Raw genomic sequence first — 18460 nt, forward strand, 5'->3', positions numbered from 1 at the left:
GGAATATGCTTCTTACCCGGGATTCCCATAAACCAAACCACCTAGAATCAAATAGATCAAAGAATGAGCTCAAGAGCCTACTCATTTAACCAAGCAGTCTTTTTGTTAATGCCCTACAATGAATCTCTGTACTTTTCATTTGATGTATTTCTCCATAGGCCACAAGTGCCAGCAGCTCCTCTGTTCAGCCATTTCTATCATAACTTTAACAAGGGAATTTAAAGTCTGTTGTGTAACTGTAGCCTTTACAGAAGAATCTGTTATACAGCCTATCATGAGGGAAGCATTTCTAATTATTGCTTCTTTTGCAATGGAAAAGGGCCATGGAAAAAGGACCTAACAAATGATGCCCTTCTAGAAGATTGAATGCCTCCTAGCAATGTTCTCTTTAACTCGTGATATGGGCTAAGAGGAGTGAACCAATGTTCTCTTTCTGACTGATTATGAGGCAATGTGTGTACCATTAAAGTTTCTCACCTGCATTGGACCTTCATATTTTATCTGTCAAAGTATAAGGTTATTCATATATGAGGCTGGCAGCAAAATCCTTCACAAATAAAAGTGTACCCCATAAGTGCATACAACAGACCCCCTTTTCATTTCTGTTGTTCTTAGAGGCATAAACAAAAAATATTCAAAGATAAGAGGCTCATAATAGAAGTCTTGATCTGTGATCTTGGGAAAAGCTGTTCACATCAAGGATGCCATGTTCTTCTGGGGAGAGACTTCCTTGGTTAGCTTTATCTTAAGGGTTCCTGTGGGTGTACAGCTCCAAGAGTGTGGAGGGACCCTCCTCAGTTGTGAGATTATGAACCCAAAGTTCAGGGTTCCAAAATTTTGCTGCAATGCGGATGGCAAGGACAATCTTTCTCTGATGTTCTCAGAAGATCTAATCTTTAGGTTCTAGATTGTGAAGGGGTTGATTGTCCTCAGTGAACCATAAAAAACTTTATCTACCTGGTGAAAATACACCGTGGTATAATGTCTTAGTTTTATAACATGAGCCTTCTTGCATAGGAGAGCTTTTATACAACCAGAAAACATGCATTGAAAATAACAATTGAATGAAATCACTTTATAAAATGTTTAGATGGCCCATCAGGTGACCAAATGTACCTGAAGCTTTGATTGTTTTCCTAGGAATATGGGCCCAAACATTGGTTATAAACTATTTCAGTAATTTGTAAGTCACCACACCAGTATATTCAGTTTGGATCATTTTATCTTTTCTGTGATGAGTCATCGAATGCAGAACTTTTAATAATAAAAGCTTTAAGGACTTGGAAAGGACAAGGTGACCATCCTGGTTCTCAGTGAGTCCATGCTTAGTTAATATTAGACTTATATCCTCTTGAATGCCAGTTGTTTCTCCAAATTAGCTGCATAGCACTAGTAACTGATGGGTTATCATAAGGTAATTTGACTTAGATCATGGAGTTCATTCATAATGTATATCTAAACAATTTCAGTATTAGCTGGTTTAACATGAAAATCTGACAAAAAAGTATTTTCTTAAAGTATTTAATTCATTCTTGTTCTAGTTGTGTTAGCTGCTTTATACAAGGAAATTTAGTTATTTCTGTTTTTTAACCCTTTAAACTAGGCAAAAATGTACATTCCCATGCTTTCTTATAGTTTTTTATGAACAACACCTTTCACTTTTCTTACACACCTTGCATGTAAAACTGTTTCTTCAGTAGTCTCAGTTACATGTTACAATGTTAACTCTTAGTGACTTTTACTTTTGGTGAAAACTTTGATAAGTTTGGGGTTTTAATTAAGTACTAGGTGTGAGGCGCCTAGAACCCAGAAAGAAATGCGGATAAAGTCTGACTCTTTCTAGCGTCTAACTCCATGTGTCCCAGGCCCTACCTAGCTGTAAAACAGGCAAATTGTACAGTTAAGAGTCATAGTGGCATTTACAAAGCATTTAGGAGGCCTAATCACCTTTAAATTGTACAACATTTCTTGCATAAATTCTTTTTCATAAATTCTTTCGTGACTTACACAGACCATCTATTACATGCTTGGACTTTCTGACTTGTCCTAAACATCCCTCTTTTAAACTAGCAGTTATTTTACTTTAGGACAAGAATTTATCATACAAGATCCTTTCTTATATAAAACCTTCTTTGCATAGCTAGAGGGCATGGCTCATTTCACATGTCCCCAAGATTCATCTAGAATCTAATGCTCCAGAGTAAATTAAGGAATTTTTAAAAGTCAAAGAAGCAGTTTGTGACCTTAAAGCATTTAGCAAACCTAATATCTGACCTGCATAATTTAGACCAAATGTTTACATTTGTGAAGATATTTTTATTTTACCAATACTCTTTAAAACTGTCTTTATTTCCCAGAGATTACTTAAGTCACATGAACTAAATGAAAGGCATTACACTTTTTACTTTTCTGACAAAATATTTGATTTAAGCTCTTAATTAACCAGTTAATTAAAGCTCTTTTATATTATACACACAACGCATATAAATACACAGGTATAACATAAAGGATTCATTCCCTGAGCCAGGAATTGAACCCTAAACCGGGCCACCATTGTGAAAAGAGAAAGTACAGCCACATAGTTACAAGGTCAAACTCCCAAGGACATGACTGACCAATTTGCTGGGCCATCTTGAACAGTGGGCTTTTGGGGCCCTACACACACAGTTTATCCTAAGGTACCCCTCTTTATGACAGAACAACACAGGAAGACACACAAAGCACACCAGATTCACTACAGCTTACAACCAGCCTCAGAATTCCTTTTGTATTAATTAAAACTTTATAGAGGAGATAAACAGTGACATTTACCTTTCATTTAACCAGTTTGCACAGAGAGAGAGGCCAGAGTCTAACTACTAAGAAATTCTTGCCCTTTTGATGGCATGCCAGATTTCTGGGCTCTTTCTCCCTAAGCAACCCTAGTGACCCTAGTCAACTGTAATGCAAACAAACACATTCACATGAGTTAAGAATATTCACAAATGGTTTACAAATTTTGGAGAAATTAGGCAGAGTGAGAAATATGACTCAAATTCTATTTACAAAAGTATAATCAAGACACTTAAAGTATCAGGAAGCCTAAACTCCAAAAAAGTTAGTTTAAGATTAAAAAGCTGGTGTGCTCCATTAATTCCTGTAGGCCCAACAAAGGTAGCCTAGGAATTCCAGATAAATGGGACAAATGATGACTTTCTAGAAACCCATAGGAAACAAAATACCCACAGAACCAAATAAAAGCCTTCCACTTAGGAACTTTTAAAAATCCTGGTTTTATATATATGCATACACCAGCAAAGCCCAGAGGAGAATAAACAGCAAACAAATGAAAACTAGAAGCACAAAGAAGCAGAAAACCAACCATAAATTTTCCTACTGAGTCTATCTTGGAGGCTACAGTGTTACCCAGGGCCCCAAAACCCACATAATGAATATTTAGTTACTATTACACAATTCGGTTTCCTTAAGTTCACCAGTATCATTATACATCCTGTGCAATCAAGAAATTCACTCTAGGCACATGACCAATAAGTACTTCAGTGCCAGCACTATCCATGCAAAACAGTAAACATAGTGTGAAGCAATGCGTGCACGTATGTGAAATTTGGCTCTACATTAAATCCAGCTTCAGGCTTAACTATATTAAAGAATTGCCAAACTGCTAATGCTTTTTTTAAAAATTTTTTTATTTTCTTTATTTTTGAGGCACTGTCTCCCTCTATTGCCAGGCTGGAGTGCAGTGGCGTGATCTTGGCTCACTGCAACCTCCGCCTCCTGGGCTCAAGCAATTCTCCTGCCTCAGCCTCCCGAGTAGCTGGGACTACAGGTGCGGGCCACCACGCCCAGCTAATTTTTGTATTTTCAGTAGAGACAGGGTTTTACCATTTTGGCCAGGATGGTCTCGATCTCCTGGCCTCGTGATCTGCCCACCTCGGCCTTCAAAGGTTCTGGGATTACAGGCGTGAGCCATTGAACCTGGCTGCATTTCTTTACAATACTTACTTTATTTTAATCAAGACTAAGAGCTTTAACTGAAAACATTAATTAGCCAAATGTCTCCAATTCTCTATCAGGTTTTAAAGAATATTTTATTATCTAAACCTTTTCCACATCTTTCTCCACTACTTACTGGTTTCTTACTACGGTATTTCATAAATAACCTTTTCAAATCTGTAATCTGAACTAACTTTTAGATAACTTCTGAATTAAACAAAATTATTATGTTTCTACTAGTAATATAAACTTTTCGGCACATATTATCTACAGAATTATGTGTTAACTAGAATTCTTATCCTTAGTAACCTAAAACTTGTGTGAAACCCCAAAAAGCAAGAAATTCTGAACCATCAGTGTGGGCATTTATAGATAAGAACAGTTCCACAATTTAGAAACATACTTCCCCATATCACATCCCTTTCTTTATTGGAAATGACCCAGATATTAAATGAGCATCAAAAATAACTCAAAGCATTTAATTTACACAAAAAGTTTACCTAAAACATTTATTCCATTCACTGTGCTCAGTTCTTTCAGTTTTAACAAGGGTGACATCAGACATCAATCATGGTATGTAAAATGAACATTGGTTCAGTCCAGAAAGGTGGGACAACTCTAAGGGGGGTGGGGAGGGGGGGCTTCCAGGGCACAGGTAGGTGAGAGACAAACAGTTGCATGCTCTTGAGTTTCTGATTAGCCTTTCTAAAGGAGGCAATCAGATACGCATTTATCTCAATGACCAGAGGGATGACTTTGAGTAAAATGGGACACACATTTGCCCTAAGCAATTCCCAGCTTGAATGTTCCCTTTAGCTTAGTGATTTTGGGGGCCCAAGATATTTTCCTTTCACAGATTTCTCTGATTTGTCAAAAAAAAAAAAAAGTCACGCTAACCAAGATCATTTTGTTTTGGCTAGGTTTATAGTTTTATAATCTTCTATGCCAAACGCTGACATCTCAAAATACCTAGCGAAGACAAACATAAAACCAGACAAAAAATGTATGCTGATAGTTCTGAAGGCATTTGTTTTTATTTTACCAGTAATTTTAAAGCCAGCTTGTTTAGTAAAGTTATACTTAAGTCACGTGAACTTAAAAATTGCTTAGACTTAGTTAATGTATGAGCACTCTTATAAGTCAGTTCAGTAAACACAGCATATAACAACAAATGTACATACAAATAAACACATCTAGACATGTATACACATACACGAACCAAGATCCAATAGCTTGGAACCCTAGCCGTGAGATAGCAATACAAGCTCACCGGTTTTACTTCGTTTGCCGCAATAAATAATCCCATGAAGGCTGTGAACCAAAATTTCGAGTAAAGCATTTTCCATGGCAGTTTGATTTTTAAACGCCAAACCTCACCAGACCCCAAAGGACACTGGGGCCAAACAGTTCCAAACAAGAGCACCACACATTAACCAGGCCCTCTGCTTAGAACAGCAGCACAAAAGCCTGGATACATGCAACACCATCCCACTTTCCCATTCAACGGCAAACTCCAGATTCCAAACAATATTGGGGCCAAACAGTATTGCAACTACGAGAGAAAGTTCTAAGGAGAGTTTAGTACTAGACCTCAGAACCTCTGCCAAGGGCATCCCCTTTGTAGAGATTGAAGTCCAGAGGATCCCCGTGGGTTGTTCCCCTTTGGAGTCCAATCTTAGAGTATCAGACGTCTCTGACCTTAGGTGGGCACTGGTGCTGCTTTGTATACTTTTCCTCCAGAGGTGATGGCTTGCTGTGAGCTTTCCTTTGATACCTGGGTGTAATCCCCAACTTTCAGCATCTGTATAATTTGATAAGACCACGCTTTCCCATGCTTCTCGTTCCACTAGAGTGACAGCCATGAACTGTAATGATAGGATGTGGAGCCTGAGTGGGCTTCTTTTGTCCTTAGCCAGTCGAGTAGGGGAGGGAAGAATTTATGGTTATGTTTTTCTGATTTCTGTGAGCTGCCGTAACATATTAATCAAACCCAAAGGAGAAGTCAGGGGAACTCCGATTTAGAGCCAGTTGATCAGAAGCACAGGTGAAACATCCTGGGGCTTGCAATTGGCATTAGAATTGTGGCTCAGTCTTCAATCTGTGTGATCTGATGGTATCCCCAGGTAGATAATGTAGAATTGAATTGGAGGATGCCCAAGTAGTGGTCTGTGCAGAGTTGCTTTGTTTGCTTACTGGCTGGTGGGGAGAAATCTTCACACATCTGAGGTCAGAAGCATGTTGTAAGAGAATAGTGGAAGAAACTGAGTTTATTTCTTCCTCTCATAACCCCAATGCTTTTTTTCCCCCCTCTGTCTCTAAAGGCTCATTTTGAATCTGCATTTCTTAAAGTTTACAACCTTTCAGTCTAATTTCTCACAATCACTCTTACCAAAGAACCTGGGTCCCACCATGAGAGAAAACAGCCCATCAACCCCCTGGAATATTTTATTTACTGGCATTCACTTTGGTTGGTGTGCTAAAATGATTGAGCCATATGAAATTGCCCTTTGTGTGGGTTGAAACTGGGTCAGATAGCAATTTCATTCTCATTTTGGTAAAATTTAAGGACTTAGTGACCCATAAGAATATTATTGGAAGTATTTTTATTGCTATAGCATTTAAATAAAAATAATTCCATTTGTTGCTGAAATTTTTACTAAAAGAGTTGAGCATGTGATAGTAATTAAAACAAAATATTCTGTTTTATAGTATCAGTAGTTTGAAAAGAAATATTATAACTAAAATATAAAGTAAGTGCAATGGAATTAGACTTTGAGGTGGAACATGAAGACCTAATTTCTGATGTGTGACAGATGATATATCAGGCAATTAAGGAGATTATTTTGTTCAGGCAGTTGCAATAGGGAGAATGTTCACTAATGGGAAACCTCTTGAAGAGGAAGGAGAAAAGGTAGGGATTAATAAAACGGGAGTCATCAAGGAAGGGTAGAAGTAGGTCCTATTTGGGAATTGTATTTCAGTTGGTCCTTTCTGGTTAACCGTTTCTTGGTTTAAAAAAGGGTGTGGTGCTTATCCATTCTGGCCTTCTGAGAGCACTCAGGGCTAAGATAAAGTGTAACACTGTCAGATGGAACAACATTATGAACGTTTGTATTAATAAATCATATGAGATGCATACCACAGGTTGAAAGTGTGATTCAGAGAAAACTTATCAAAAGTTTCATTCATAACTTTAAAATCTATAGGTTTCTTAATATTTATTTCTCCATGAAAGGACTAAAACAGGGCAGCTTTGTGTTGTGGAGTAATCAACAATTGAAATTCAGGCTAAATCGGGAAGAAGCCAGCCATTAAAGACCAAGACTAGGCTAGTGGGCCATATTGTAGACGGAAGACCCAGTATAAGTGGTAGCCTTCCGAAGTCTTTTGGAAGTTGAAGATGGGAAGGGTGTCTACAAATGGGTCAGGGCAGAGAAGTCTGTAATTTTGTTAAAGGGTAAATTTCAAGAGTGCAAAATCACAACCCGTATAAAATGACCACGTATCAAAGATTTTATTTACCTTTTTAGTAAGGGAACCAGGCACAACCTGTTTAAAGGAGCAGTAAGAAAACCATGAAATCTATGTAGAGTGAAGGAATGTTAAAATGAGTTTACAGATGGAAGCAAAACTGATTTTTCCCGCTAGGGAGAGGGTTGCCTCTTTGTCAGACAGTTATTCACATATCTCTGGACAAGAATTATTTGAGGTGTGAAATAGCTCAAAGGCAATGAAAGGAGCAAAACCCCCTTCCTCCCCAGGGTCAGATTGTTCCCAGAGGCTCCAGCATTCCATTGTCATGGTATTCAGTAATCTCTTTTGCTTATGCCAAAGTCCTAAGTTTTTCCTTGCCATACTCCCTCTATAGTAACTACTTGCTGCTTCTGATATTGATGCATTTTAAGTTGGAATTTCATTGGCAATAGCCATAATCTAGTTTGACCATATAGCAGTCTAACTTTAAATTTTTATCTATAAATTGGAGGTGAAGGTTAGTGAATTTGAATTAGCTCAGTGGTTCTCAGTTGGTGTGATTTTGTCCCCCAGGGGACATTTGACAATGTCTGCAGACATTTTTTTGGTTGTCAAAATCTGGCAGGTCAGGTGGGAAGTGCTTTGGGCGTGTAGAAGGTAGAGGTCAGGAATGCTGCCAGACATCTTATAATACACAAAACAGCTCCCCACCACAAAGTTATCTGGCTCCAAATATTAATAGTGCCAAGATTAAGAAACCCTGATAGCCATTGAAAACTGTTAGAGGGAAGCTCAAGTTTCTGCTGTGTTAAAATTAAACATAATTTTATGCTCTCAAATCTGTGTGGAAAGCATACATTTCATTGTTAAGGTCTTGAAATAATGTTCCTGTTACAATTTTCCATTTTAAAAATTAAGCAGTCAGCATACCCTTTAACTTGAGAGAGTTGGTGATTAAGTGGAAACAGTTGCTTTCTCTTGTAATAAGTGTATAGCACTTAGAATTTTTTTATTACTTTTCCTATTTTAGGTTTCACTGAAGAAACATCTTAGAGATTCATTGCACCTCTGAGATTTAATGTTTACAACTTGGAGTTGTTGACCTTCTTAAACATTTTGAAAGTCAAAATGAAAGTTTTCTGTGAAGTTTTAGAACAGTTATACAAGAAGGTACTTCTTGGAGTCACACTTGAAAATGACAGCCATGATTACATCTTTTATCTCAACCCAGGAGTTTCAGATCAAGATTGCCCTACAGCCACCTCCTTAGAATGGGCAAACACCTATGGTATCCAGGGCAGGCATCAGCCTATCTCTGTCGGTGTGGCTCCCATTGCTGTAGCACCTGCATGTTTGAAGACCAACTCTCTGATGAGCAGTTCCAGAGAAGTAATGCTCCTTCAGTTAACAGTGATCAAAGTGATGACAACCCGGATATTGTCTGTCAAAACTGAGTTCCATGCAAAGGAGAAATACAGAGATATAATTAAAATTCTCTTAGAATCAGCTAAAGTTGATTCTAAATTAGTAAGCCATTTGTTTTTTTTAAAGATCTAGATATTTAAAATAAAAATTTTAAGAACATTCAGCAATAGTGGTTAATTGTATTTGTTTTCCTCTAGATCTGTATGTTCCAAAATTCAGATAAATTGTTATGTCACATGGCCGCACAGTGCCTTGCATTGCTTCTCTATTTCCAATTGAGAGAAAAGGTAAGATAAGTAATCAAAGTGCGTTATTATTTCTCTTTCTTAATTTTTTTTTTTAATTTAAATGTTTTGTGGAGACAAGGTCTCAGTGTGTTGCCCACTCTGGTCTCAAACTTCTGGGCTCAAGCAATCCTCCTGCCTTAACCTCCCAAAGTGCTGGGATTAAAGACGAGAGCCATGGCACCCAACTTGTTTCTCTTATAGTTTCTTTAAAATTGCTCTTTGACATTTGATTTTTACCCTTCAAATGTTTGTATTAATAAGACGTTTGCTCACATAATAACATATGTAAAACCATAAAAATTTAAGAATAGATTATTTGTGTCAAGGATTAGAGTCTTAAATATGTTGTCAATCTTAATCAGATTCTTAACCTGAGCGGTGAGTTTCACGTAAGAGTCCATAACTTTCTGCATATTCTCAAACTACTAGGTGGACCCCTTTCCCCTAAAAAGATTTAGGAACCACCTCTTGAGAACAAGCCTATTTTCACAGGTTTAATGTAAATTCTAACAACAATCCTCAGCATAATGTAAAACAATATAAACAAATTCAGAGTTGAGTTTTTCTCTTATCTCTGAATTAAACAAATGAAGTATCTACTGACTTTTCAACCATAATCTCTTGCTTCTTTCAATAACTTTTTCCTGAATATAAAAAGTGATATTATAGTAGAAAATTTGGAAAATAGACAAAGTATAAAGAGCAAATTAAAATTAAAAATTCACCACTTAGAGATAACACTGCTAACGTTTTCATCTTCCTTTTTTATTTTATTTCTATGGCATATTCAAATTTTTTACTTAAATTATATTAGGATATTTCTGTTCCTTCTCAGTTTACCACATATTATCATACTTCTTTTGACCAAATGTGTAAACAATGTGGTATACAGTTGTGTTATGTAAAGAAAATATTGTATTTTAACTACTTTTTTTTTTTTTTTGAGACAGAGTCTCGCTCTGTCACCCAGGCTGGAGTGCAGTGGCCGGATCTCAGCTCACTGCAAGCTCCCCCTCCCAGGTTTACGCCATTCTCCTGCCTCAGCTTCCCGAGTAGCTGGGACTATAGGCGCCCGCCACCTCGCCTGGCTAGTTTTTTTGTATTTTTTAGTAGAGACAGGGTTTCACCATGTTAGCCAGGATGGTCTCGATCTCCTGACCTCGTGATCAGCCTGTCTCAGCCTCCCTTAACTACTTTCTTTATTTTCTCACTTGCAGATAACCTTAAGTAATTCCTGGATTGCTTTTTGCCAGAAAAATCTTTCTGAATACTCTGAGAGTAATAAAGCAATATACTGCCTCTGGACTCTTACAGCAATAATAAAAGAAATCTTTAAAGATTCATGTTCACAAAAAACAGGTATGGATTACATGGCCCCATAAACAATCATCATCTTGCTCCTGGGAGTATTGTATTTATAATGAGAAACAAAACTTACTTTGGAACATCTGATCTGTCTTAAAGTAATGAAAAACTCAGTCTCTTCCAATATATTTTGATTGAGGATAACCTGTTTTAAAAGAAAAAAGCATAAGGAAAAAAGTAAAACTTTTCATGGTCGTAAATCCCTTGCATTGTTTGATGCTACTGATATTCGTACGATGAATTTCTTTTTGTTTTGTTTTTTTTGTTTTTATTTTTTTGAGACAAGTCTTGCTTTGTTGCCCAGGCTGGAGTGCAATGGCATGATCTTGGCTGACTGCAACTCCTGCCTTGCGAGTTCAGGTGATTCTTCTGCCTCAGCCTTCCGAGTAGCTGGGATTATGGGTGCTCACCACCACACCCAGCTGATTTCTGTATTTTTAGTAGACACAGGGTTTTACCATGTTGACCAGAATGGTCTCAAACGCCTGACCTCAAGTGATCCACCAGCATCGGCCTCCCAAAGTGCTGGGATTACAGTTGTGAGCCACTGCACCTGACCATAAAATGAATTTTAACTGTGGTTCTTAGCCATTACTCTGTGTAACCTCATTTGTTAATGTTAGAGGTAAACATTCCAAATCTGTTTTTTCATCTTATAAAGTGATATTTATAAAAACCGAATTGTAAAATTATTTGAAGAAGACTGCATTTTCCCTGTTTATAATTCCCCCTATTTTTATAATTGCAGAAATTCTAAAGCAGTTCCTGACTCATTTCGACACTATTTTTGAAGTGTTTTACAATTCCTTATTCTCTCAGCATTTTGAAAACTGCCAGGATACTTCTAAAATAGTAAACATCCTGATATGTTTCCTGGAGTTGCTTGAGCTTCTCATAGCCTCCAGAATCTACCTGAAGTTACATTTCACTTGCCAGAGGATTTTATTTTTGAAACCGTCTTGCATGCTAGAAGTTATTACCTGGCCTATTCAGGCTTTTGTCAAAAGGAAGGTCATCATATTCCTCAAAAAATGCCTTCTCTTTAAAGTGGGTGAAGACCTTTGTCGTGGATCTGTACCTCCCCTAATGCCGCCAGACCGTCATGTAGCAATGGACATGCTGGCTTTAGCTAATGCCATTTTGCAAGCTGTGAATTCGGGATTGTTGAAGACACTGTCTGTTGATGGAAAACATTCCTTTTTTGGAGGTGATGAAGTTCAACCTGGATGTGAACATATCGCTAGTCCAGATCATGTGATCCTTAGAGCAGCAAGCTTAGTTATAATGAAATCCTTGGAAATCAAGTTTCAGAATTGTTCGTCAGCAAGTGAAATGAAAGGTAATTCCCCGAACTCCTTTTGTATGCAGCGTGAAATTATTAAGTATAGTAATTCATAATTATCAAATCTCAGGACTAATATAAATTCCACTAATTTCAGCTGTATGTTATCCTATTTATAACTTGCTACATTTTCCAAAAAAAAAAAAAAAAGAGAACTGGATTTACCTTTAAGAAACATGTCAGCTTTTTGTGGCTACAATGAATTTGTAAAGTATAAGGAATGATTTAGGTTTAAAAAACTTTCTGTTGAGTCATCTCAAAGTAAGTGATGGAAATTCATATTCAAGTATTTATAGCATTTTATTTATATTAATCCTTCTTTTTTTAAAAAAATCTAAAGTGCAGTTGCGTGACCATGGCCCACTGCAGCCCTGGCCCGCCTTCGGCCCATGCTATTCTTCCCGTCCCAACCTGGGAGGTCCCATCCTGGGAGATCAAGGCTACAGTGAGCTGCGATCCATCGCACACCTGTACTCCAGTCCTGGTGCAAAAGATGGAAATCCTGTCAGAGAGAGAGAGAAAGAGAGTGAGGAGACAGAGAGATTAAAGAAAAATGTGTTCACTCCCACTTAAGTGTTGTTACTATTGTTAGTTATTATTTCTTTGTTATTGTTATGTTTACTGTTTGTTTGTTTATTTTGAGGCTGGGTCTTGCTCTGTTGCCCAGGCTCACTGCAGCCTCAACTTTTTGATCTCAAGCGATCCTCCCGCCTCCATTTCCCTACCCCATTTATATTAATCCTTCATACAATTATTAATTCTACTAATGTAGATTATTGAAAATTAGATATTGATTTGAAGCTAATATATGAGAAGTTATATTGATAAAGAAATTGTTACATATATAATTTCCAGGATAGTAACACAGGAGTTCAAAGTCTTCCATTTTACTTGAGAAAAATGAATAGTAAATGTCTCTAAACAAGCAGCATACAGATTCAGTGAAAAGTTTGAATGTGAGCAGTGACATCACTGAATTGCTTTGGATATAATTTAGCTTCTAATAACTACACATTAGTTATAATTCTGTGCAGTTATAATTTATAACACTAGATGGCACCTGTTATATAATTCAGTTTTAAATTGTAGTTAAAACTACCTAAAATGTTTTTTATTTTTGTGCTTAATAGTAGTACTTCTGTGCTCTAAAGAAACAAAAAATGTTTTTCTGTTATTTTGAAGACAAAATTATTTTTGCTTGGTCGCATTCTTGCCTCTAGTAACAGACAGCTCTGGCATCCGATGAAGTGATCTTTGTGGTCTGCTCATTTATTTATCTGCTTTTAGCAAGAAATCACATAGCTTTTATTTCTGAGAGACAGTTATTTGGCAGTTGTTGCAAATAGATGATCTAGCTGTACATTTTAAATGTATGCTCTGGAATGAGCCTCAGTGTCCTCATTTGCCAAATAAAGATGATTCCTAACTGATTCCTGATGACTTTTTGAAAGTGAATTAGGATAATTGCATCTTAAGGTAGTCTAGGCACTATGAGTTTATATATAGGCAAGATATTAATTCATTCATGAACTATTGCCTATAGTTTGAAATTTGCATTTTTTGAAGTTGACTTACAGAGGTTCATGTCTGAGTTATTGACCTTCTTAAAGCCTCACCTTCAGCCCTCTCTGCAATTACACAATCCATGCAAATGGCTGTCTAGAGTTTTCATAGAACAAGACGATGACATGCTGGAGGCTGCCAAGGCATCACTGGGCATCTACTTAACACTGACCAGGTTAGTGTATTTTAAAGTATTTATGGAACGGCCTACAAGTCAGGAAAGCAGAAAACATTTCTGAGAATTTGCTGGGCGTGTTGCTTACTTTGCATCATTTGGGGTAAAACATCCTGTGGTTTCCTCGTAAGTGGCAGTTCCTTTCTTTAACCCTGACTTACATGAAAAGGAGACTGCATTTGCATCACTGTGAAAACTTGGCTGGCTGGGCCGATCTCAGGTAGTATAAGCAGACTGGTATCTAAAACCATGGCTTCTGATTTAGTCTTCAGTAAGTCAATACACTTCTCTGAATCCTAATTGTTGTTCATTTAAGACCTCTTTTCACCCCTAAGACTTACTTTTTTGTGTTAAGCTTTAGTAAGATGATCTTTGCTTTTGTAAAGGTGAATACAAACTTAGAAATAGTCAAAAGGAGCTGTTCTGAATTTTCATTTCAATATTCAGTTGAATTTGGGCTGATACCTTCTTGAGGCAAATGTCTGAAATTGGTTATGTTACTGATGATTTATACTGATTGTCTCTGCTTTATTAAAATAGCTGTACTTGAGATAATATCTTCTTGTGGCAAATATCTATAATTGGTTATGAAGCTAATAACTGATGACCTTTTCCACTGTTTCTGCTTCTGCTTTATTAAAACACTCACATACTTGCTTTATTTCCATTTCTTTCTTGGCCTGGGAGAAAGGGATTTCTTGCTAATGATCTGTGGTGCAGTGTTGTGCTGCCAGTACTTACTTGTATTATGACACTGCTGGCAATGGCTGCTCTTAGACTCTTAAGTGTTTGGGGCCAATTTTCAAAAGATTCTAATCAAGAACACAAAATTCCTGCATGTGATTTGAATTAGGTTCAAAACGGTCAAATACAAATTCAGTCTGAAAATGCACACGCCTGTAAGAGTATATCTTAATTGTACTCAAAGTTAGCTCCTTACTCCTCAGGAAGTGGAAACCCCTGAATTAAACTTACTTTGTATGTGAATTTCTGACTTTCTTAATTCCAGTTCGGTGTGTCCAGAGAGGCATGTGCTTACAACATAGATACTTTTTTCAGATGTAGTTGTATTTGTTAAGATTTTTTTGGTTGTAAATGATGGAAACCAACTCTAATTTGAGCGAAAACCAAAGTTTATTGGCTCATAACTGGGAATTCTAAAGGGTCAAGTTGGAGTTAGGTATGTACAGGGACTATAATCATGTCATCAGTCACTTCTCTTTTTCTCTGTCTCACAGTTTTGAATTCATTCTCAAGGCATGGCCACCAGCAGTTCAAGGCTTACCTCAGCCCTACAGTTATAATCTTCCATAGCTCCAGCAAAAGTCCCAGGAGAGATCTGATTTAACCCACTTGGGTTACAGAGCCTTGTCAGAACCAGTCATGGTGGCCAGGAGCATGGAGTGTTCTGATTGGTCAGCCTGGGTCACCATGCCCACCCTTGTTGAGGAGGGTAAGGAAGGAGGTTTAGGAATTATCTTACCACATGGAATTGGTTACCTGTAAGAATGAGGAATTCTGATGTCAAGAGAAAGGATGACAGAGAACTTTTATTGGGCAGACAAAAACTAGAACTGCCAAAGTCAGTGGATTTTGCTTTACTGAGTCGGACTTATTTAGAGCTTATGGGGAAAGGAATAGGTTTTGAAATTTTTTCTTTTAAGAAGTGATGCATAGATTTAAAAGTAATCTAATAGGTTAATTTATGGTATGTGAATTATATCTGTTAAAACTGTTTATTTTTGTAAGGTCGTTAATCTGGATTCTCCATTATCTTCATTTTCAGAGGATGTGAAGCCACTGAAAGCTTGACCCAAGGAAAAGAAATGTGGGACCATCACACACATGAAAATGGCTACAATCCTCACTGTATTTTCTTGTTCTTCTTAAAAAATATAGGATTTGATTCTACAGTTCTTCTTGACTTTTTGATTTCATCAGAAACCTGTTTTCTTGAATATTTTGTTAGATATTTAAAATTACTGCAAAAGGACTGGGATAATTTTTTCACCATTTGCAATAACTTTGATGCAACTGAATCTAAATATGACATAAGTATTTGTGACTGTGTCCCCTCACTTGTCCAAGACCAAAGCACCAACCGAACAATACCCCATCATTTGACTGCTCCTCATAGTCACATAGATGTGTGTACTCGGCACTCCTGGGCTTCCGATGCTCCCTCTGAACCACTGAAAGCTATGATGTCCAAGGGGACTGACACCATGTGTACTTCTAGTCTGTCTTCCCCCCGGGCCTCTCAAAGTCTGGTAGATTACGACAGCTCTGATGATTCTGAAGTGGAATCTACAGACCAGTGTTTAGCTAACAGTAAACAGACATCTTTACACCAACAAGCAACTATGGAGATTCAGGATGCAGCTGGGACAAGCAGAGATAAAGAAGAATTTAGCCTTGAGCCTCCATCAAGGCCTCTGTTTCTGAAAGAATTTGATACTGCCTTCTCCTTTGATTGTGAAGTAGCCCCAAATGATGTCGTCTCTGAAGTGGGAATATTTTACACAATAGTAAAATGCTTCCAGGAACTACAAGATGCCATCTGCCGTTTGCAAAAGAAAAATCTTTTCCCATATAATCCAACTGCACTTTTGAAGTTGTTAAAATACATAGAAGTGATAAGTAATAAAACTATGAACACTTTGTAAAACATTGGCATTTTATTTTCCAGGAATTGTTTTTCCTTAATATAAATTATGTCTCAATGAAATAATAGTATAAAATAATCACCACAAAAGGGTTTTCCTTTTTTTTTTGAGGCAGAGTCTGATTCTGTCACCCAGGCTGGAGTGCAGTGGTACGATCTCAGCTCACTGCAACCTCCACCTCCCTGGTTCAAGTGATTCTCCTGCCTCAGCCTCCCGAGTAGCTGGAATTACAGGTGCCCGCCACCACACCCAGCTAATTTTTGTATTTTAGTAGAGACGGGGGTTTCACCATGTTGCCAGGCTGGTCTTGAACTCCTGACCTCAAGTGATCCACCCGCCTTGGCCTCCCAAAGTGCTGGGATTGCAGGCATGAGCCTCTGTGCCTGGCTGGGTTTTCTAAACAAGTTCTTACTTTTTGCCTTATTGGAAGCAACCTAGTGACTGAAAAAGAGATATCAAGTGACAAGTCACTCAGTATACCTATATACCACTGGAGATTTATGACAGTTCAAACTGATACAAAATCAGGGGTGGTGATCACGCTTCTTAACTAGGGCTGCCATAACAACTTGCCACATGTGCTGCAGCTTCAGACACCTGAAATTATTCTCATAGTTCCGGAGGCCAGAATCCAAACTCAAGGTTCAGCAGGGCAGTGCTCTCAGGGTCTGGAGAAGAATCCCTCCCTGCCCCTTTCTGGCTTCTGGTGGCAGCCAACCATCCATGGTGTCCCTTGTCTTGTAGCGGCATCACTCCAGTTCCTGCCTCACATAGCATTTTCCTGTGTCGGTGTCCAGTTTCCCTCCTACAAGGACATCATCGGTCATTGGATTAGAACCCACCCTCATCCAGTATGGTCTCAACTTGATTGCAGCTGCAAAGACCCTAATTCCAGATAAGGTCACTTTCACGTGTTCTTGATGGACTTGAATCCAGGAGGGTCACTAACCAAATATAGTTACTATTTCCTTCTGGGGTATTTACACAGAAAGTGATATATTAAAAATGTAAAACCTTAGCCATTTCTTTGAGAAGTTATTATACCTGGCCTACTGTATGAACATGATTCTTTCTAAAAAAAATTTTAATCACTATATAATTTTCCTATTTAAAATCGTGACATGAATAATTGTGTTCCATACTCTTGAAGGGAAGCAGTAAAGTCAATTTTAATATGTTTGTGTAATAGGAGCAATAGCTACATTGTGCTGCTAAGTCTTGTATTAAGGCAGTCTAAAGTATTGCCTGTAAATTTTTTTTAAAATGATCTCTTTGCAGAGAAACAGAATAAAGACTAAACCTACCAGACATTAAAATATAGATTAAGGCTATGGTATTTGAAACAGTTTAGTACTTAATTCAGGTAGAAATGGAAAAAACAGTGGAGCTAAATAGAAGGTTGCTGATTAAAATAACAGTGAAGTACCAGTGTTAGCCAAATAGCAATGCAAAGGTCAAAAGGTTTGCATTTAACATGATGTTGGTGAGGCTGTTGAGAAACGGCATTGAGGCAGTTTCTACCATAATTGAAAAAGCACGTCAAAGAATGTGTATTCAAGGATGCCACATTATTTGCAAAATATTTTAAGTTTTATTTAGAGTTTTACTAGAAATATCTGGTTAACTAAGTCAGGATTTGTTCAGTGGAATACTATATGCCTGTGAAAATAATGCATTTTATGCATGTTTGTGGATGTGAAACATCTCCAGTAAAAAACAAGTAAATACATGGGGCTTGCAATTATTTAGGGAAAGAAGCAGGGCAGGAGTAATACACATTAATATATGTGCTTTTGTGCATGTATAAAATATGTATGTAAGACTATATAAGAAAGTCATAATAGTGGTTGCCTTAGGAGACAGGTCTGATGTGGAAGACAAATTCTCATCTTTTTGTACTATTTTTAGCTGGATACATGCAGCACTGCATTAGGATATTTCAGTAACAGACCACATAGTACAGTGGTCCCATAAGACTATCAAGCCATTATTTTTACTATAACTCTCCTCTGTTTAGGCATGTTTAGATACACAGATACTTACTATTGTGTTACAGTTGCCCACAGTATTTAGTACAGTAACATGCTGTGTACAGTTTTGTAGCCTAGGAGCAATGGGCAATACCATACAGCCTAGGTGTGTAGTAGGCTATGCCATCTACATTGTTGAA

General features: G+C 37.5%; 1 protein-coding gene across 6 annotated transcripts in view; it reads left to right on the forward strand.

Annotated features, from left to right (window-relative positions):
• LOC105499255 (lines homolog 1) overlaps nt 1-17308 on the forward strand; it is a 30338-nt gene extending 13030 nt beyond the window's left edge. For 3 of the 6 annotated variants that reach the window (XM_024786911.2, XM_011771771.2, XM_011771770.3), the window contains 6 exons: nt 8498-8994; nt 9090-9179; nt 10397-10538; nt 11293-11883; nt 13453-13624; nt 15411-17308. In XM_024786911.2, coding sequence (XP_024642679.2) covers nt 8596-8994; nt 9090-9179; nt 10397-10538; nt 11293-11883; nt 13453-13624; nt 15411-16290 — 2274 coding nt within the window. In that variant the 5' untranslated portion in view covers nt 8498-8595 and the 3' untranslated portion in view covers nt 16291-17308. The remainder of the gene's footprint in view (nt 1-8497; nt 8995-9089; nt 9180-10396; nt 10539-11292; nt 11884-13452; nt 13625-15410) is intronic. The other 3 variants (XM_011771773.3, XM_024786912.2, XM_024786913.2) reach the window with 3 other exon arrangements.
• The last annotated feature ends 1152 nt before the right edge of the window (nt 17309-18460 follow it).

The sequence above is a fragment of the Macaca nemestrina genome, chromosome 7, assembly GCF_043159975.1.
Source record: "Macaca nemestrina isolate mMacNem1 chromosome 7, mMacNem.hap1, whole genome shotgun sequence".
In the NCBI taxonomy this organism is placed as follows: domain Eukaryota; kingdom Metazoa; phylum Chordata; class Mammalia; order Primates; family Cercopithecidae; genus Macaca; species Macaca nemestrina.